This window comes from Cherax quadricarinatus, chromosome 39 (genome assembly GCF_038502225.1).
Source record: "Cherax quadricarinatus isolate ZL_2023a chromosome 39, ASM3850222v1, whole genome shotgun sequence".
NCBI classification, from domain to species: Eukaryota; Metazoa; Arthropoda; class Malacostraca; order Decapoda; family Parastacidae; genus Cherax; species Cherax quadricarinatus.
In genome coordinates this window covers 18,005,651-18,028,428 of record NC_091330.1, presented here as the reverse complement: position 1 = coordinate 18,028,428, position 22,778 = coordinate 18,005,651, and the positions used below count along the sequence as shown (strand labels likewise).

At 38.1% G+C, this 22,778-nt stretch overlaps 1 protein-coding gene across 1 annotated transcript in view; it reads left to right on the top strand.

Moving 5' to 3' along the window:
- The window catches only part of LOC128696433 (uncharacterized), a 319,925-nt gene that overhangs the window by 194,469 nt on the left and 102,678 nt on the right, over positions 1 to 22,778 (top strand). The window contains exons 4-6 of the mRNA XM_070092242.1: positions 1,920 to 2,085; positions 8,440 to 8,551; positions 18,680 to 19,437. Of these exons, the coding sequence (XP_069948343.1) occupies positions 1,920 to 2,085; positions 8,440 to 8,551; positions 18,680 to 19,437 (1,036 nt within the window). The remainder of the gene's footprint in view (positions 1 to 1,919; positions 2,086 to 8,439; positions 8,552 to 18,679; positions 19,438 to 22,778) is intronic.

Below are 22,778 nucleotides of genomic sequence, written 5' to 3'. Positions count from 1 at the left end.
CAATGTGAATAAAAGGACCCAAAGCCTGGAACTCCCTACCTGGAAACTCCAGATCCTCTCTATTTGTCAGCAGCTTCAAAGTTACCATAAAAAAAAAATTCCTTAATATATGGTACTAACAATCAAGTATGTTAATAATGTGCAAAAATGGTAAACAACTCTTTCAACCACAAATATGTTAAAAACCATATATTCTTATTCTCACTACTTGTAATCATAATTCAGCTTTATAGATACAGTTGTCTCCTTGTTTGTTCTATTTGTAATGCCTGAATTTGTTGTTTGTTTGCTTCTAATGGTTATAAATATAAGCAAATAATAATTATTTCCATTTTAGTTTTAAGTTAGGTTTAAAATTGCCTGAAATGCTCTGCATAACCATAGGCTTTCTGCATGCACAAGCAAATGTTATGTTACCTATCTCTGTACAAACATTGTATCATGTAGCAGTAAATCTTTAACTTTGACTTGCAATCATAATTTAGTTTTAAGCTCCCTGAATGCTTTGCATAAAAAGGGGCTTTTTATAAAGTGGTTATATATGTCACTCACCTTAATTGTATAATATGCTGTATTCCACTTTATAGAAATAAGTTTGTTTGTTGTTTTAACTAGCTTTTTACCTGGGATGCAAACCTGTTACAGCTCTAAGTGCTCGCAGCCATTATTTGCATTGGCAGCAAAGTCCTGTTACAACAGGTCCAGGTAGTGGGACCTCAAAGCCTAGATGCCTCCATCTAGTTACATGTTCTAGATGAGACCCATCATACAACTTGATCCTGCTGACTGCACCTCTATTAAAGAGAATGCCTGTTAAATATCTTTGTTTTCTAAGCAGAGATAATCAACCCCATGTCCTGACACAAAACTAGTACATGGTTCAGGGCATTTTGGGTGTTGGAGAATCCAGTGGTGTGAATCATTATATCGTCAGCAAATCTAATCATATAATGATTGTGTTAGCTAGGCATGGCATTTAGTAAAGCATTGATTAGAATATTGAATAAGGTGGGACTGTGCACATCTTCCTGTGGGGTTCCTACTTCAAAGTTTTTAGTTACACTTCTGTGCCCCTGGAACAATACAAAAGTCTTTCTGTTGAATGGGTAGCTTTTATTCCAGCAGAGAAACCATTCTTCTACAGCCATTCTGGCAAGTTAATTAATGATTATATGTCAGTTAACTATATCAGCAGAAGATTTAAGGTCAAGGACAGTATTGTAGGAGCTGTCATTGTGCTGGGTGAGAAAGGTGGTTTTGCAGTGATGCACACTCTTTCCATGCATGAAACCATACGGTTGGGGAGGCAAAAGCTGTTTGATTCTGTGTATGAGATGATTTAGAATCTTCCTCTCAAATGTTTTATACAAGCAGCTAGTAAGAGATACAGTACTGGGTTAATATGCATTTTGTTGATTGGGCTTCGGAAAGGGAATGATGAATATATGTAGCACATTGTCATTTGCCGAGTATGCAACACTATCCCTGCTGCCATTGCTTCATTGCAATGGCAGTAGACAAAGTCCGTTTTTTTTTTTATAGAATTGTATGTTATTGTTATAATTGTGGCAAAACAATCTCATCTGTATCCATCACAATCACCATTACCAGCCAGCTGCTTCCTCCCCCCCCCCCTATTAGTCCATTAAAGAAAGGGTTGTCTATGTAACAATGCTTTACCAGGCTCTTCCTGGTTATCTTAACCAGTACTTTGGAGAGTATACAGATCAGTCATATTGATCTTACCTGTCATTTTTGATATTATATTCATGGGGGAAGCGCTAAACCCATAGGGGATATACATCTATCTATCCCCTTTAACCTGTTTGTGTTTGACGGTAATGTTTTTGATGTTTTCATGTGTAGTGGTTAGTAATGTCAACCTTTCATAATGAATTTTTTTCTCTCATGGGTGTCAGCTGGGTCACTGGTGGGTGGATGGGCACGGTACCGCTGGGGGGTGTTCGAGGAGCGAGGATATGAGGCCCACCCACGCTACCCTGTCACCTACATCACTGATGGCTCCCTCAAACATACGGCTTGTACTCCCACTCTCACACCTGGACTCTGGACCCATAAGAAAGAGTGAGACTGACTCTGTACTGTGTTAATCATAAAATCATTAAGATTTTCAGAGTGAGAAGCAGCTAGGGCAAAAGGTTAGATGCCATATGTTACTATGTAAGACAGTTGTGATTACCTAAAGCTTTTGTAATTGTATTTACAGTAGTGCCTCACTTATACGGCAAATTAGGTTCCAGGCTACCACCGAAAAGCGGACATCACCAGTAAGCAGAATGCCATTTTCTCCACTTATAAATGCATACAAATGCCAGATAACAAGTTTACACAAACATCATAAACAATGGGGGAAGTGATGAGAAAAAGTCATGCCGAGAATTGTAAACTAAGCTGAATGCGTTAAGGGGAGTGACTGGGCTAAATGTGCATGACAGTGTCCTACATTGAAGACACTGCAAGACTCCAGGTGGACATCAACCAAATCTTTAATTAGGCTGCAGAAAACAATATGAAGTTCAGTGATGAGAAATTTCAATTACTCTGATATGGAAAGCACGAGGAAATTAAAACTTCATTGGAGTAAAAAACAAATTCCAACCACACAATAGAGCGAAAAGCAAATATCAAAGACCTGGGAGTGATCATGTCAGAGGATCTCATCTTCAAGGACCATAACATTGTATCAATTGCATCTGCTAGAAACATGACAGGATGGATAATAAGAACTTTCAAAACCAGGTTGCTTGTTCTATCTAGGCTGGAATATTGCTGCACACTAAGATAAGATAAGATAAGATAAGATTTCGTTCGGATTTTTAACCCCGGAGGGTTAGCCACCCAGGATAACCCAAGAAAGTCAGTGAGTCATCGAGGACTGTCTAACTTATTTCCATTGGGGTCCTTAATCTTGTCCCCCAGGATGCGACCCACACCAGTCGACTAACACCCAGGTACCTATTTGCTGCTAGGTGAACAGGACAACAGATGTAAGGAAACGTGTCGAAATGTTTCCACCCGCCGGGAATCGAACCCGGGCCCTCCATGTGTGAAGCGGGAGCTTTAGCCACCAGGCCACCCCACCAGCACCTTTCAAGGTAGGTGAAATTGCTGACCTAGGAAATGCACTGAGAACCTTCATGGCATGCATAACTATGAATAAGTACCTCAGTTACTGGGAATACTTGAAGTTCCTAAACCTGTACTTCCTAGAACACAGGCAGGAGAGATACATGATTATATACACTTGGAAAATCCTAGAGGGATTAGTACTACCAAACTTGCACACGAAAATCACTCCCTATGAAAGCAAAAGACTAGGCAGACGATGCAACATCCCCCCAATGGAAGGCAGGGGTGCCACTAGCATGATAAGAGACAACACAATAAGTGTGGAGGGCCCAAGACTGTTCAACTGCCTCCCAGCATATATAAGGGGGATTACCAATAGACTCCTGGCTGTCTTCAAGAAGACACTGGACAGGCACCTAAAGTTAGTACCTGACCAGCCGGGCTGTGAGCCATACATTGGACTGCGTGCAGCTAGCAGTAACAGCCTGGTTGATCAGGCCCTGGTCCACCATCAGGCCTGGTCACAGACCGGGCTGCTGGGGCATTGACTCCCGGAACTCTCTCTCCAGGTATACGCCAGGTATACACGTTTTCTCTGGTGCTGGACCAGAGAGAACATAATTCTTTTCCTCCCTCCAGCTACATCTCATATTTATGTGAAATTTATTGTGCTCTAGGTGTATGTATCATATTTATATAGTATGTAATGTGTATATTCTATAATTTTGAAGAAAATATCGTAGATGGATTAATGAAAATGTCTATATTAACGAAAAATAAGACATTTATTGTGCCCAATAATGATTATTATTGTTTCGTATAGCCTCTCTTCACTTAGCAACATACTCGTTTACCAGCGCCTCGGACTTATGATGGGCACTCTGACCAGAATGCGTACCTAAATGATGTATACTAGAGCTGATTTCCTCTATTCTGTTTATTACAATATACAGTACACTGCTGTATAAACATTTTAAAAAATACAGTGGCACCTCGAATTTCGGCAGAAATTCATTCCAGAAGGCTGTTCAATTGCCGTTACCGAATGAATTTGTTCCCATAAGGAATAATGTAAATTAGATTAGTCCGTTTCAGACCCACAAAAATACACTTACATAAATAAACTTACATAATTGTTCAAGTTGGGAGCTGTTCGAAATTTGAGGTACCACTGTATACCAGAAATCTTTTAAATAGTGCAAAGGTAACATTAAAACAATAAACCCACCACCATTATAGCATGCTCCTCACTTAGCGACGAATTTGTTTGCCGACGTGGTCTTGGGAACGGAACTCTGTCATTAGGAAAGAAGAGGCTGTATTAGTATTATTATTATTAATATGGTATCAAGACTAAAGGGACACTCTTAGTGATTTTAATGTGCACCAACATGCCAGCACAGTGTGTAAGTTTATGTAGGTACAGGTACACATAAGCATAATTATCAGAGTATATATAAAATATGCAATAACTTTAAAACACTTGAAATTTTGGAAAGGTTCCAGACATAATGGAGAGACATGGAGCTCATGGAGAATGTAAACAAACCAGGTGGCATGTGGTGACTGTATTAGAGAGTCAGGTAGGAGGAGCTGTATAGCGAGTTTTGGTCATAATTCGAAATGTCTGTATTAGCAGAATGCTGAAAGGCGAAATGCCATAAAGCGAGGCCCTGCTGTGTATGTAATTTTTTTTAACACGTCGGCTGTTTCCCACCGAGGCAGGGTGACCCAAAAAGAAAGAAAAAACTTCCATTATCATTCAGCACTTTCACCATCACTCATACATACTGAGGCACTCAGGTACTACAGCTTAAACGTCCCTCCAAACTGCCAATATCCCAAGCCCCTCCTTTAAAGTGCAGGCATTGTACTTCCTATTTCCAGGACTCAAGTCCGGCTAACTGGTTTCCCTGAATCCCTTCACAATATATTACCGTGCTCACACTCCAACAGCTCGTCAGGTCCCAAAAACCATTCGTCTCCATTCACTCCTATCTAACACGCTCACTCGTACTTGCTGGAAGTCCATGCCCCTTGCCCGCAAAACCTCCTTTACCCTCTCCTTCCAACCTTTTCGGGAATGGCCCCTACCCTGCCTTCCTTTCCCTACAAATTTATACGCTCTCCAAGTCATTCTACTTTGTTCCATTCTCTCTAAATGACCAAACCACCTCAACAGCCCCTCTTCAGCCCTCTGACTAATACTTTTAGTAACTCCACACCTCCTCTTAATTTCCACACTATGAATTCTCTGCAAAATATTTACACCACACATTGCCCTTAGACACGACAATTCCACTGCTTCCAGTCCCCCTCCTTGCTGAAGCATTTACAACCAAGCTTCACACCCATATAAGAGTGCTGGTACCACTATACTCTTGTACATTCCCTTCTTTGCCTCCATGGATAATGTTCTTTATCTGCACAGATACCTCAATGCACCATTCACCTTTTTTCCTTCATCAGTTCTATGGTTAACCTCATCCTTCATAAACCCATGCACTGACAAGTCAACTCCCAAATATCTGAAAACATTCACTTCTTCCATACTCCCTCCCTTCAGTGTGATATCCAATTTTTCTTTATCTAAATCATTTGATACCGTCATCACCTTACTCTTATCTATGTTCACTTTCAACTTTCTACCCTTACACACCCTCCCAAACTCATCCACTAACCTTTGCAACTTTTCTTTAGAATCTCCCATCAGCACAGTATCATCAGCAAAATGTAACTGTGTCAACATCGTTTTTGTATTTGATTTCCCATAATTTAATCCCACACATCTCCCCAACACTGGCATTTACTTCTTTTACAACCCCATCTATAAATATGTTAAACAACCATGGTGACATTACATATCCCTGTCTAAAGCTTACTTTTACTGGGAAGTAATCTTCCTCTCTCCTACATACCCTAACCTGAGCCTCACTATCTTCAAAAAACTCTTTACAGCATTTAGTAAGTTACTACCTATTCCATACACTTGGAACATCTGCCACAATACTCCCCTATTCACTATCATATGCATTTTCAAAATCCATAAATGCAATGAACACTTCTTTACCTATATCTAAACACTGTTCACATATATGCTTCCATGTAAACACCTGATCTCCACATCCTCTACCCATTCTAAAGCCTCCTTGCTCATCTGCAATCCTGCTGTCTGTCTTATCTCTAATTCTTTCAATAATAACCCTTTACATGGTATACTCAATAAATTTATTCCCCTATAATTTTTACAATTTCTTTTGTCCCCCTTCCCTTTATATAAAGGATTATACATGCTCTCTGCCAATCCCTAGGTACCTTCCTGTCTTTCATACATTAATTAAACCAAAATACCAACCACTCCAACACTATATCTCTCCCTGCTTTTAACATTTTTGTCATGATCCTGTCAGTTCCAGCTGCTTTACCCCCTTTCATTCTACATAATGCCTCATGCACCTCCCCCACACTCACATCCTGCTTTTCTTTACTCCTGAAAGATGCTGTACCTCCCTGGCCAGTGCATGAAATTACTGCCTCCCTTTCTTCATCAACATTTAAAAGTTCCTCAGAATATTCCTGCCATCTACCCAATACCTTCAGCTCCTCATCTACTAACTCCCTTACTGTTTTTAACTGACAAATCTTTTCGTTCCCTAGGCTTTTGTAACTTGTTTGTGTCACTCCAATTTTTTTTCTTATTTTCAGCAAAATTTCTTGACAGTGCCTCTCCCACTCAATCATCTGCTCTCCTTTTGTACTCTTTCACCACTCTCTTCACCTTTTATTTACTCTCCATATACTCTGCCTGTCTTCTATCGCTTCTGCTTTGTAAAAACCTCTCATAAGCTACCTTTTTCTTTTTTATCGCACCCTTTACCTCATCATTCTATCAGTCACTCCTCTTTCCTCCTGCACCCACCCTCCTATAGCCACAGACTTCTGCCCTACATTCTAATACTGCATTTTTAAAACTATCCCATCCCTCTTCAACCCCCACACTACCTATACTTGCACTAGCCCACCTTTCTGCCAATAGTTGCTTATATCTCAACCTAACTTCCTCTTTCTTTAGTTATAAACTTTCATCTCTTACTATTGCCATTTTCTTTTTGTCCCATCTACCTCTTACTCTAACTGTAGCTACAACTAGATAATGATCCAGTATATCCGTTGCCCCTCTATAAATATGTACATCCTGAAGCCTACCCATCATCCTTTTATCAAGCAATACATAATATAACAAACTACTTTCATTACATGCTATATCATATCTTGTATACATACTTATTTATCCTCTTTTTCATAAAATATGTATTACTTATTACCAAACCTCTATCTACACATAGTTCATTTAAAGACTCCCCATTTTCATTTACCCCTGGCACCCCAGATTTACCTACTGCTCCCTCTGCAACATTTTTACCCACTTTAGCATTGAGATCCCCAACCACAAGTACTCTCTTACTTCGTTGAAAATTTCCCACACACTCACTCAACATTTACCAAAATCTCTCTCTCTCCTCTACACTTCTCTCTTCTCCAGGTGCTTAAAATCTTACTATAACCCAGTTTTCACATCCAACCTTTATTTTACTTCACATAATCCTTGAATTAATACATTTATATTCCTTCTTTTCCTACCATAACTTAACCTTCAACATTATTGCTACTCCTTCCTTAGCTCTAACTCTATTAGAAACCCCTGACCTAATCCTATTTATTTCTCCCCACTGAAACTCTCCTGCCCCCTTCAGATTTGTTTCACTTAGAGCCAGCTTCTTTTTGTTCATAACAATCATCTCTTTCTTACATATTTACTTACATATTTCTGTACAATTTGTTTTTTACTTTGTACTGATAATTCCATATTATATACTGAAATAATTTTGAGTTTAAGATAGACAGAAACCTTCCAGGGAGGTACAGTACTACCATCCTGTAACATAAATGCAAAATGGTGCAAGCTAAATATTTTGTACTCTGGCAGTATTCCAGGTCTTTGCTTTCTGTTTCATTAAAATGTATTATAGCAGTTAAATCTTACCAACTTCTGCCTGCATTCAGTATACACTAAGCTTAAATTTATTATGTTTCTTGATAGTTGTTATTACTGTATTTCTCATTTCCTTTTCAATTTAGAAGGCTTGTTTTAAGAGTAGACTGGGGGGGTTATGATCCCCAAATTATTAGCAGCTTGTGACAATGATGGTCCAAGACAGGCTGAAAGTTTGAATAGGTATAAGTATGTTGTTTCTAGTTTCCTCTTGAAAGTGTGGCTTAATTATGAACAGATGTTTGATTACCAGGTCTTGTTTGACTTTTGAGGTGACATTTTATTGGTGTTGTCAGATCTGGTGAGTGTGAAGATCCTGATCAGGGAAAGCTGGGTGAGTGTGTGTGGATGCCTGACACCTCGCTGCAACTCAACACCTCCCTCCTCTACCGCACTGACCTACCCCAGGTAAGTGAAGTGTAATGAACTGGCTGCTACTTTCAAAGGTTTATTTGACTCATTACAGTACTTGTCTGAAATACTACAAAAGCACACATAGTAATAATTGAAAGAAGAAACACAATAATATTATATACGTAATGCACAATAAACATACATAGTGGCTTTATTCTCTTATAAAGAAAGTACTTATATAAAATGAACATGGCTGTAATTGGCAAAGTCCAGTACTATGCTGATCAAAACATCAGAAAAATCCAAGTACATATGCAGTGTGCACAAATAACAATGATCCCTATGGATAAGTATAAAATTGTATGACATTATTTCCTTGCACAGATGCCCTCCAAACTTTCTTCGGCACTGGATAAAAAACTGAAACTGATCTCCAAATGAACCAGATTCATGATCTATGTCAAGTAAGACAACAGCAACACTTCCCCACACCACGGAAAATTACCTCATTCCAAACCACTATCCCTCATTTTCCCCATAAAAACTTAAATCACAACCAAAACTTTGCCTTGAAGCCAAGCAGGATGTCATAAGCTGTACTGATGCCTTAGTCTCACAATGCTCTCTTTCACAAGCTATGTATGTTGATAGCTCTGTTCATCAATCCACTGGTTCAGCTGGTAGTGCTACTGTCATACAGAGCGATGGCTTTAGTATAGAAATGGGAGTATGCATCAATAACTGGGCTTTTACCCTTCAGACTGAACTGTTTGCCACACTTCTCACACACAGTACAATACAATTTTTATTTCTTTATGCAGTACAAATACTGTAGTTTACATATAATAAAGCAGTGGTAGGCACAAAAGAAAGCCGCTACTTACAGCATTCTACTAACATCATTCTAAGATCCATTGTTATGAAACTTTTTTTTTTTTTAACAAGTTGGCCATCTCCCACCGAGGCAGGGTGACCCAAAAAGAAAGAAAATCCCCAAAAAGAAAATACTTTCATCATCATTCAACAGTTTCACCTCACTCATACATAATCAGTTTTTGCAGAGGTGCCCAGAACACAACAGTTTAAAGGCATATACGTATAAAGATACACAACATATCCCTCTAAACTGCCAATATCCCAAACCCCTCCTTTAAAGTGTAGACATTGTACTTCCCATTTGCAGTACTCAAGTCCGGCTATATAAAAATAACAGGTTTCCCTGAATCTCTTCACTAAATATTACCCTGCTCACGCTCCAACAACTCGTCAGGTTCCAAATACCATTCATCTCCATTCACCCCTATCTAACACACTTATGCATGCTTACTGGAAGTCCAAGCCCCTCGCCCACAAAACCTCCTTTACCCCCTCCCTCCAGCCTTTTCAAGAACGACCCCTACCCCACCTTCCTTCCCCTACAGATTTATACACTCTCCATGTCATTCTACTTTGATCCATTCTCTCTAAATGACCAAACCACCTCAACAACCCCTCTTCTGCCCTCTGACTAATACTTTTATTATCACCACACCTCCTAATTTCCACACTCTGAATTCTCTGCATAATATTTACACCAAATATTGCGCTTAGACAGGACATCTCCACCGCCTCCAACCACCTCCTCGCTGCAGCATTTACAACCCAAGCTTCACATCCATATAAGAGTGTTGGTACCACTATATTTTCATACATTCCCTTCTTTGCCTCCATAGATAATGTTTCTTGTCTCCACATATACCTCAATGTGCCACTCACCTTTTTTCCTTCATCAATTCTATGGCTAACCTCATCCTTCATACATCCATCCGCTGGCACATCAACTCCCAAATATCTGAAAACATTCACTTCTTCCGTACTCCTTCTCTCCAATTTGATATCCAATTTTTCTTTATCTAAATCATTTGATACTCTCATCACCTTACTCTTTTCTATGTTCACTTTCAACTTTCTACCTTTACACACTCTCCCAAACTCGTCCACTTACCTTTGCATCTTTTCTTTAGAATCTCCCATAAGCACAGTATCATCAGCAGAAAGTAACTGTGTCAATTCCCATTTTGTATTTGATTCCCCATAATTTAATCCCACCCCTCTCCTGAGCACCCTAGCATAAATATATTAAACAACCATGGTGACATTACACATCCCTGTCTAAGACCCACCTTTACTGGGAAGTAGTCTCCCTCTCTCCTACACACCCTAACCTGAGCCTCACTATCCTCATAAAAACTCTTTACAGCATTTAGTAACTTACTACCTATTCCATATACATACTTGCAACATCTGCCACATTACTTCCCTATCCACTCTGTCGTATGCCTTTTCTAAATCCATAAATGCAATGAAAACTTCCCTACCTTTATCTAAATACTGTTCACATATATGCTTCAATGTAAACACTTGATCTACACATCCCTTACCCACTCTAAAACCTCCTTGTTCATCCGCAGTCCTACATTCTGTCTTGCCTCTAATTCTTTCAATAATAACCCTACCATACACTTTTCCTGGTATACTCAGTAAACTTATTCCTCTATAATTTTTAGTCTCTTTTGTCCCTCTTCCCTTTATATAAAGTAACTATACATGCTCTCTGCCAATTCCTAGGTACCTTTCCCTCTTTCATACATTTATTAAACAAAAATACCAACCACTCCAAAACTGTATCCCCCCCTGGTTTTAACATTTCTGTCATGATCCCGTCAGTTCTAGCTGCTTTACCCCATTTCATTCTATGTAATGCCTCACACCCTGCTCTTCTTCACTCCTAAAAGATAGTATACCTCTCTGGCCAGTGCATGAAATTACTGCCTCCCTTTCTTCAGTGACATTTAAAAGTTCCTCAAAATATTCCTGCCATCTACCCAACACCTCCATTTCCCCATCTACTAACTCCCCTACTCTGTTTTTAATTGACAAATTCATTTGTTCCCTAGGCTTTCTTAACTTGTTTATCTCACTTCAAAATTGTTTCTTAGTTTCATCAAAATTTCTTGACAGTGCCTCTCCCACTCTATCATCTGCTCTCCTTTTGCACTCTCTAACCATTCTCTTCACCTTTCTTTTACTCTCCATATACTCTGCTCTTCTTATAACACTTCTGCTTTATAAAAACCTCTCATAAGCCACCTTTTTCTCTTTTATCACACCCTTTACTTCATCATTCCACCAATCACTCCTCTTTCCTCCTGCCCCCACCCTCCTATAGCCACAAACTTCTGCTCCACATTCTAATACTACATTTTTAAAACTATTCCAACACTCTTCAACCCCCCCACTACTCATACTTGCACTAGCCCACCTTTCTGCCAATAGTTGTTTATATCTCACTCTAACTTCCTCCTCCCTTAGTTTATACACTTTCACCTCTCTCTTACTTGTTGTTGCCATTTTCCTTTTGTTCCAACTACCTCTTACCTTAACTGTAGCTACAACTAAATAATGATCCGATATATCAGTTGCCCCTCTATACACATGTACATCCTGAAGCCTACCCGTCAACCTTTTATCCACCAATATATAATCTAACAAACTACTTTCATTACGTGCTATATCATACCTTGTATATTTATTTATCCTCTTTTTCATAAAATATGCATTATTTATTACCAAACCTCTTTCTACACATAGCTTAATTAAAGGCTCCCCATTTTCATTTACCCCTGGCACCCCAAATTTACCTACACTCCCTCCACAACATTTTTAGCCACTTTAGCATTGAAATACCCGGCCACAAGTACTCTCACACTTGGTTCAAAACTCCCCACACACTCACTCAACAATTCCCAAAACCTCTCTCTCTCCTCTACACTTCTCTTTTCTCCAGGTGCATATACGCTTACTATAACCCACTTTTCACATCTAATCTTTATTTTACTCCACATAATGCTTGAATTAATACATTTATACTCCTTCTTTTCCTGAAACATGACACATCAATATGAAAAACAATATAGAAGGGGCTTAATAATTAAAGAATTTATCAAACACTGAATGTCAATCCTCACCAAATTAATCAGAAAGTCTAAGCAACTATACTATTCTAATAGATTCACTGAAATGAGAGGAGATATAAAAAAGACCTGGAAGATACTCTCAGATGCTAGGCATCCTCAAACTGAACAAAGCTAGTAATATTGTACTAACTAAACTGTATGAACTGAAACTTCAGCCTACTGATACAGCTAATGAGATAAATGACTTCTTCTTTACCATAGGATCAAATCTTGCCAGTAAAATTCCAAATACCAATGCCCGAGCTAATGATTATTTAGACGGAAACTTCCCAACATCCCTCTGTCTTGCACCAACAGAGCCCACTGAGGTTATGATGATTATTAAGTCTCTAAAAAACAAATCAAGAAATATAGCCCAAGTACCACCACTACTATACAAAAGAGCAGCTCAAGTCCTTTCACCCACCATTGTATTACTCTTTAACAAATCACTAGAAACCGACACTTTCCCGGCATCACTCAAAATAGCAAGGATTACATCAATACACAAAGGTGGTGACCCAACAGATGTAAGCAACTATAGGCCAGTATCAAACTTGCCTTTACTTTTCAAAATCTTTGAGAAGCTCATACACAAAAGATTATACTCCTTCATAACACACAAAGCATCCTCATCCCCTGCCAGTTTGGCTTCAGGAGAAACAAAAGCACAAATGACAAATAATAAAAATGTATGAACTTTTTATTGACCTTAAGAAAGCTTTTGATACAGTAGACCACAGCATCCTACTCCTCAAGCTTGATCATTTTGGTATAAGAGGCCATGCACTTGCATATATGTATCAAGTCATACCTTAGTAATAGAAAGCAGTACATCTGTATCAAGGACACAACCTCCTCAACAAGACCCCTGGACACTGGTGTACAACATGGAATCATTCTTGGCCCCCTCCTTTTCCTTTTATACATTAATGATCTTCCAAGCGTATCACAACAACTTATGCCTATTCTCTTTGTTGATGACACAACCTTTGTCATCTCCCACCCTAATCTATCCTCACTCAACGCTCATGTTAATGAAGAGCTCGAAAAAAATGCAATCTGGATGACTGTCAATAAACTTACACTTAATATAGACAAAACTTTCTACATTATGTTTGGGAGTAGAGCAAGTGAGGTCCAACAAACATTCTTAACAACATCCTTATTGCTAAACATAATGAGGGAAAATTCCTGGGTCTACACCTTGACAACACCCATATCCAACACATAACTAAAAAAGTATCTAAAACAGTTGGCATCATCTCAAAGACATGTTACTATGTACCACAAAGAGCACTACTTACACTGTACTATTCATTGGTCTACCCCTACCTCACCTATGCTATTTGTGCCTGGGGTTCCACAACGACAAGTCACCTAAAGCCAATAATAACCCAACAAAAAGCTGCGGTGCAAATGATCACAGAATACACTGCTAGACAACAACCTGCCCCCCACTCTTCAAAGACCTAAACCTACTCACTGTTCAAAACATTCACTCGTACTACTGTGCAACCTACATTTACAGAACAATCAATTCTACAATAAATCCTGACCTGAAGTGCTTTCTTGACAGTTCTCAATAGGACCCATAGACACAATACTAGGCACAAAAATCTCTATGACATTCAATGTGTCGGGCTAAATCTTTTAAAAAACTCAGTGTACATAAAAGGGCCCAAATCTGGAACTCTCTGCCAGAAATCTCCAGAACCACTGACTCAGCTAGCATTTTTAAAACTACAGTTAAAAAACACCTGATCTCCTTAACCTATCCTCGCCCACCATAAAGATTTAGATTTTGCCACCGAAGTGGCTAGTTTATTGTGCACCCCATATCCATCCTGTGGACGGTAGCGCGAGAGCATATGGATACACAAAAGGCCTAGGAACTAGGCCCCAAAGGGTTAACAGGAATACATATGGATTTGTATCTACATATCTATAGTTCACTTATCTGTTACAAGCAAATTTAGGAAATTTGCTTAGTATATCTGGTATCTTATTTTCATTAATAAGATATCTTGACATGTCACATAGGTTATTATACTGTCTGTCTCTGTATTCCTCAATAAGTGGACAATTAAGCACATAGTGTTCAAGAGAGTGACCATATGCCTGATCACATAATTTACATTTAGTTTGATCATCATCTGTGTGTCTCCCAAACTGCCAGAAGTACTTGTAACCAAGCCTAAGCCTGGCCACTACAACATCAGTCAGTCTGTTCACATTGCAAGTTGCTCCATAAACATACTTATCTACGTTCATGTTATCATAGTGGGTTATAGATCTACTCAGGCTTCTAACTGCATTCCTATAACAATCATTTTCATTATTTACTTCTCTCCTAATATTATTCCTAATGCTAGACACAGTTATACCAAAGTTATATTCTACATTCTCCTTCTCGATACTCTTCTTGGCTAACACATCAACTTTATCATGAAGGAGTAATCCAGTGTGTGATGGGATCCATAAATACATATGTAAAAACTATTTTTTTTTTATATATTATTAATTTGGACATGATACATAGAAGTACAAAGAAATACAGTGGTTAAGTGTAACATGCCAAATGCCCCTTGTATGCAGAGCATTATGGGCAGGCTTAAAATTAACTTAAGATTAACTAAGCAATGATATATTCATGCACTTGCTCATTATCATGAACATAGGTAAAACATTTTAATCAGTATATACTCTCAATATTTGTAATCCTCTCAAATGTTAATCATTCCATTGTGTCTGCTTCAATTCAATTTAATTCAATTCAAAGTTTATTCTCTATAAAGATTACAATGTTGAATTTACAGAATTTGGTTGTTGTGTGGTTTACATGTAGTTAAATAATGATTACAGAGTGTACCACTAGAACGCCTAGCATGGCTAGGCATTTCGGGCAGACTTAGTTTAATTTTTTATTTTAAAATATTACAAATTATGAGGTAAGTTGGTATTATGGCTAAGTGACTAAATACTAGTTTGTGAGTTTAGCAATGTGAATGCTTTTGTTTTGGCACAGTACATAGTTTCAGTATTGGAGTATCATAGGATTCATTATTTTAAGATTGAGATTAACCCTTTCAGGGTCCAAGGCCCAAATCTGGAGTCACGCACCAGTGTCCAAGAATTTTCAAAAAAAAAAAATTTTTATTTTTTCTTATGAAATCGTAGAGAATCTTTTTGTGAAGGTAATAAAACAAAAAGTACGAAATTTGGTGGAAAATTGACGAAATTATGCTCTCGCGAATTTTGATGTGTCAGCGATATTTACGAATCGGCGATTTTGCCGACTTTGACTCCCATTTTAGGCCAATTACATTATTCCAATCAACCAAATTCTTAGCTATTTCACTAGTATTACTTCTATTCTATCGATTGAGCACAAGAAATCGCCAAGTCAACTGTTTCAACTGCAAAATAAAGTGATCGGAAATTGTTAATTTGGCCAATTTAACACAAAGTTCAAAATATTCCAATTTCAAAATAGGGTCCAGAATGAACAATGTAGGCATTCCTGGCACTAAACTAACATTTCCTCTGTTCATTAATTATGTTTTGAGGCTTTACAAATACTGTAAATTCCATTTTGATTTTTTATTCACATAATGAATTTTTATTCACACCAAAAAATAGAAGATTTACTGTTATGCAATACTGTAATAATTGTATAAATATCATCACCATATTTGTGAATGTATATTAGACCCACCAGCTGACGTGTATTAGACGTGTGAGGTCGTTTGTTTACTCTTGAATATCGGCAAAAATTTAACATTTCTGCTACTTTGAGCTCAGTTTCAAGCCATTTCCAGTGCTAAAACCAATCAAAATCATCTCTATTTCTGTAATATGTCTTCCATTCTATCAAATGAGACCAAGAAATCGCAAATACAACTATAAAAAACATACGAAAAAACACTGCAAAGTTGCTGTTTTAATCGAAAAATCATGATTTCATTTTTTTCTCTCATTATACACAGTGTGCTGCAGGATCTGTTTTATGTGGTGCACACATACCACATAGATGTATTCTCTCATATCTAGGCCCAAATGTACCACTCACAGTTTATCAGAGTGAGCTGAGCTCATGGCGTAGATCTACGGTTTGGACCCTGAACGTAAAGCCGTAGATCCACGGGACGGACCCTGAAAGGGTTAATACATGTATTTCTGTTTATGGTCAAATGGGTGAGTGAGTGTAAGTGTGAACCACCAGGTGGTATTCGTGTAGTTAGTTGATGGGGTGTATCAGGGAGATAAGATGTTTTCTAATGGTAGTTTTGAAGGTGATGAATGTGTCTGCAGTTCTAGAGTTCTCAGGTAGGGTGTTCCAGATTTTAGGGCCTTTGACATACATTGAATTTTTGTAAAGGTTTAGTCGGACACGGGGAATGTCGTAGTTAGTAGTGTCTTGAATGTATGTATGTATGTACTTACCTAATTGTGGTTGAAGGGGTCGAGAAAGCTCCTGGCCCCAAATGTATGTATGTATATATGTATGTATGTATGTATGTATGTGTGTGTGTGTGGGGAGGGGGGAGAGACTCAATTGTTGGGACACTGTAAACTATAACTCATGATTCCTGGATATATTTTATTATCTGAGATATAGAATAAATCTTCTATTTTAGTGTGATGATAAATTCAAAATGGAAAGTAAGTATAATATAGGAGAGGCCTGGTGATGTGATTAATTAAAAAAGGAAATGTTGTTTTAGTACCAGGAATTTCTACATTGTTTATTTTGGACATTTATTTTCAAATTGGTATCTTTTAAATTTTGTGTAAAATTGGCCAAATTACCAATTTCTGTGCACTTTATAAGGTTGGTGAAATAGTTGAATGGGCAGTTTCCTGTCCTCAGTCAATAGAATGGAGGGCATACTAGCAAAATAGCTAAGAATTTGGTTGAATGGACCAATGGAATAGCATAAAATAGGACTCAAAGTGGGTGAAATCCTCTCCAAGATACGATATTACATGCCGCAAACTGCCCTTCTCACACTATACCATTCACTTATATATCCATACCTCACCTATGCTATCTGTGCTTGGGGTTCAACTGCAGCAACACACCTAAAACCAATAATAACCCAACAAAAAGCCGCAGTAAGAATAATCACTAAATCCCATCCCTGGCAAACCCCCCCCCCCACTCTTCATAGATCTAAACTTACTTCCTGTTCAGTACATCCACACTTACTACTGTGCAATCTACATCTACAGGACCTTAAATTCCAATATTAACCTTGACCTAAAATGCTTTCTTGATAGTTGTGACAGAACCCACAGGCACAACACCAGACACAAACATCTCTATGACATTCCCCGTGTCCGACTAAACCTTTACAAAAATTCAATGTATGTCAAAGGCCCTAAAATCTGGAACACCCTACCTGAAAATTCTAAAACTGCAGACACATTCATCACCTCCAAAACTACCATCAGAAAACATCTTATCTCCCTGATACACCCTGTCAACTAATTACACGAATACCACCTGGTGGTTAACACTTACACTCACTCACCCATTTGACCATGAACAGAAATATCAATCTCAATCTCAAAATAATGAATCTTAACTAGTCATAAGTTGGCCTGTGATACTCCAATACTGAAACTATGTATAGTGCCAAAACAAAAGCATTCACATTGCTAAACTCACAAACTAGTATTTAGTCACTTAGCCATAATACCAACTTACGTCATAATTTTGTAATATTTTAAACTTAAGATTTAATTTAAATCTGCCCGAAATGCCTAGCCATGCTAGGTGTTCTAGTGGTACACTCTGTAATTATTATTTTACTACATGTAAACCACACAATAACCAAATTCTGTAAACTCAGCACTGTAATCCTTATAGAGAATAAACTTTGAATTGAATTGAATTGAATTGAATTGTGTAAATTGCGCCAAGATCGCTAACTTTGCATATGTGTAATTTCATAAGTTTTCCATCTAATTTCATACTTTTGAAGTCATTATCTTCAGAAAAAGTTCTCTACCATCTCAAGATTTTCTATAAAAAGTGGACACTAAGAGGAATATTATTTTGGGGGTCTAGACAGTGAAAGGGTTAAGAACTAGTTAGTATTTTTGGCAAATTAACTCAGGAAAAAGACAACTTATTATTGTTAAGTTATTCAGAGTGCATTACTTGCTGCGTCTCTTGCAGATATGGGAGTTTTGTGACTCTGTTAGCCACAATGAGGATGCCCCAACACCCCACAACCTACTGTGTGAAGCCAAAAGCGTCTGGCATGTCATCAGCAAACACTCGGACTTCTCCAGGCAGCTACCTGAACATGCAACACAAGAAACCACAGCAGACACCACCCACTACACCCCACAGACCATAAGCCAGCACAGTAGCCATCACCCCCAACACACTGATCAGCTCCAAGTGATAGAAACTAAGGAGTTTCAAAAATTTTCTTCTGAAATGGATAACTTGACCAGTTCAGAAGCTCCAATTGTAGTCCATAGTATTAAAGGAATGAAACCAGAGCAAAGGTTCACAAGCTCTGAATCATTTTCCAATGCCCAAAGTTGGGTTTTAGGTGAGGTTAGGCCACGACTGACAGATTTAAGTAAGATAGCAGTAAGCAGGAGCAGCTCCGAAGTGATTGCACCAAGTGAACCATCAAGCACCCAGTACCCAGAAGGTGGAAGTGTCAGTAGCAGGAGAGGAAGAAGAGATAATATTCATGATATATGGAGTGCTGTGGTGCCCCTGCATCCTAGCCTTATCACTGCCCACATTGCAACATCCACCCTACCCCCGCATCAGTTTAAGTCCACCCCTCTACATCTCCCTGTGCCTACGCAGTTTCGTCATGACACACCTCTCCATCTTCGCTCTGAGGAAAACTTGATGGCCACTGAGAACTTAGCAGACAGCCATGACATCAGTTACACTACTGAAAACCTAAGGTAAGTTTGGACACTGAGTAGTAGGCAGTACTTCTTGTCTTGATAAACCTTCAGTGGTAGTTAGTAAGTAAATAAGTAAGTTTATTCAGGTTAACACAAATACAATTACAGTGGACCCTGGAATTTAGTAGTGCCTTTTCTCTACGCAAAACTAATTTTATTATCTATAAAATGTATGTTTTGTTAATATTTCCCATAGGAAATAATGTAAATCCAATTGAACCATTCCAGACACCCAAAAATATTAACAAACAATACATTTTATAGATAATAAAAATAGTTTTGCATACAGAAACGGCACTACTAAATTCGAGGGTCCACCGTACATAGATTATCATACATAGCAGCATATATGTAAAGAACCTAGGATAACCCAAAAAAGTCAGACAGAGTGACTTATTTCCACTGGGGTCCTTTCAGTAGGTAGACACTGTGTTTGTCTGTAGAGGAACCTCAGTCTGGCATTCACTTTCTTTACTACGCTGTTCCCTATCAATTATCCTGACATGCATGGGTCAAAGGGGATTCCCAGATATTTTACTGAGAAAACTGAAGTGATGGGTTCCCCATTACACTGGACATTAAAATTATTTACCCTTCTCAGTTTATGTTTCATGCCAAAGAGTATGGCTTCAGTTTTCCCAAGGTTTAACAAAAGTTTGTTGTCTACTAACCATTTGCTGTAGGACTCCAGTTCCTGTGTTATTACATTAACTATATCTTGTGAGTCTTTACCTGACACTAACAGAGCACTGTCATATGCATACAGTTGGAGTTTGCATTTAACACTGATAGACATGTTATTAACATAACAAAGAAATAATAAGGGACCCAGAATACTACATTGGGGAACTCCACATGCTATTAGCAAGGATTCCGATTCTGTTTTGTTGATTTTGACAATTTGTTTCCTGTTGCTAAGGTAGGGCTTAAATCAGTCTACAGAACCTATGCCAATAGCTTGAAGTTTCTTACATAATATGTTGTGGTTGACAGTATCGAAGGCCTTTGGCAAGTCTAAGGTTACCATTCCTATGAAGTTCCCAATCGACATTTCAGTTCTCATGTAATCCATCAAATTAATTAGGGAGGTGTCGATTGAGTAAGATCTTCTAAAACCTGATTGATAGCTATGGTGAATGTTGTTGTCATTAAGGTACTTAACTACTTGACAGTACACCGCCCTCTCAAGAATTTTGGATATTACACTGAGTATACTAACAGGCCTATAGTTGCTTACATTAGACCTACTATTTTTCTTGAAGATAGGAGTAACTCTGGCCTCCTTGAACCCCTCCAGTACGGTATTAGTGGTGATAGACAAATTTATTATGTGAGCAATAGGGATTGACAGTTCAGAGGTACCATCTTTTAGGAACTTAGACGGGATGTTATCAGGGCTGGTGCTCTTAGTTGGGTTTAACCTGCTTAGTTCTTTTTGAACAAAGTCATGAGATACACTTGCTAGTTGACAACTGTTTGGGGTTATCCCTTTATTGGTACAGTATGTTTTAAACTTATCAGAATCTGTGTTAAAGGTATTTGGTGCAGCCAGTAGCTTACTTAGTAGGGTTGAGGCAACAGATGTGTAGTAGGAATTAAAGCAATTTGCCACTTTAATTGTTTCGTAGCATACCTCATTATCGACATTTAGTACTGTGTTAGATCTATCTACTGGTTCATGGCTATACCCCAACTGTTTTATTTGTTGCCAGAGCTTTTTGGGGTGATTCTTGCACTCTTCAATGTTTTAGCAATAGTGCCTTGCCTTTGCTCCTTTTATAAGCCTCTACACTCTGTTCCTCACCCTTTGGAATTCATTTAGCACTATAATATCTTGTCTGTCTGCCCTAATTCTTTTTAGAAACTGGTCTCTGAATTTCATAATATCTAATATCTCAGTAGTCATCCAGGGTTCGGTTCTCCACTTAATCCTAATCTCTTTAACTGGTGCAGTCTTATCAAGGATGGCAGTGAACGTTGTTTTGAATTTTTCCCAGGCATCAGTTACGTCCATGCAACTCATTATCACTGCCCAATCACTACTGTGTAGCATATTTAGCAGTGTGTCTTTACTGTAGTTTCTAGTTGATCTCAATTTTATTGTCCTGTGTAGGCCTATCCTTTCCCTAGTGATTTTCCTGGTGCAGTAAATGATGAAATGATCACTAAGACCTGTGGTAATGACGCCTGACTGACTAATGTTCTCAGAGCGGTTACAAAGAACTGTGTGGTCAGTTAGGGTGGCTGAGAACTGTGTGATCCGGGTTGGTGTATTAATTAGTTGAGTGTAACTATTTAAACCTCGAATTTGCTTATACCTTTTGCATAGCCTGTTATTTCATTGCTGAAAACAGATATTGAAGTTTCCCAGTACTACTGTTTCACATTTGTTCTCAAGTCCGGACAAGACTCTGGAAAAGTCTTCTAAGAACTGGTCCTGGGTGGCAAGGTGGTAATTAGTTCCTACTAAGATGGGTTTTGTCTTGGGAAGCAGCACTTCAAACCATAGAATCTCCAGTTTTTTGTCATTTAAATCAGGTCTTGGGTTGTAAGCTAAGTCATTTCTTATGTAGGCACATACCCTACAACCTTTTCTGTTCCTACCTCACAATGCAATGGTAGCTCATTCAACTCACAAATAAAAATACCTGGGGTCAGAGCCAGGGTGAGGCAAAATTAATGGGCAGACCATCTAACATTAGCTGCCCCTGTAACTTGGTAGTAAATATTAAATCGTTTTCTAGGAATTTGTCAACTCTGATGTGTCACTTCATAGTGAGCACCTAAAAAGCATCCCAGTGACAGTAAGCTGTGCTGCTCTCATTTCTTAGCTTATTCTAAGTTATTATCCCTCCAGGGTTATTGTAATAATAATAATAATAATAATAATAATAATAGTTTATTAGGGCATGATACATAGTTGTACAAGGTATTATAGTAGTTGGGTGTACATGTCAAAAGCCCCTTGTATGCAGAGGATTATGGGCAGGTTTAAAATTAACTTAAGATTATCTAAGCTAATATAAATTTAATGGTAACAGTTACAGTAGACAATTTACAATATCAAGTACAATTGAGTATTTTAAACAATGAAATTTGAACATTTCAATTTTGAAGCATTATAGTTTTACAATTTTGTAACATTACAGTGAATAATATAACAAAATGATCAATTTACTATATGTAGTCATACGATTTATTAATCAGATCTAATCAAATCAAATCAATGATCTGTAGTGCAGTAACAGTTCATATGGTCATGAGATAAGTTACAGTGCATTCAAGAGAATGGATTATTCTATTAGGTAATGCTATAAAAACATAGTTTGATAAGGTTT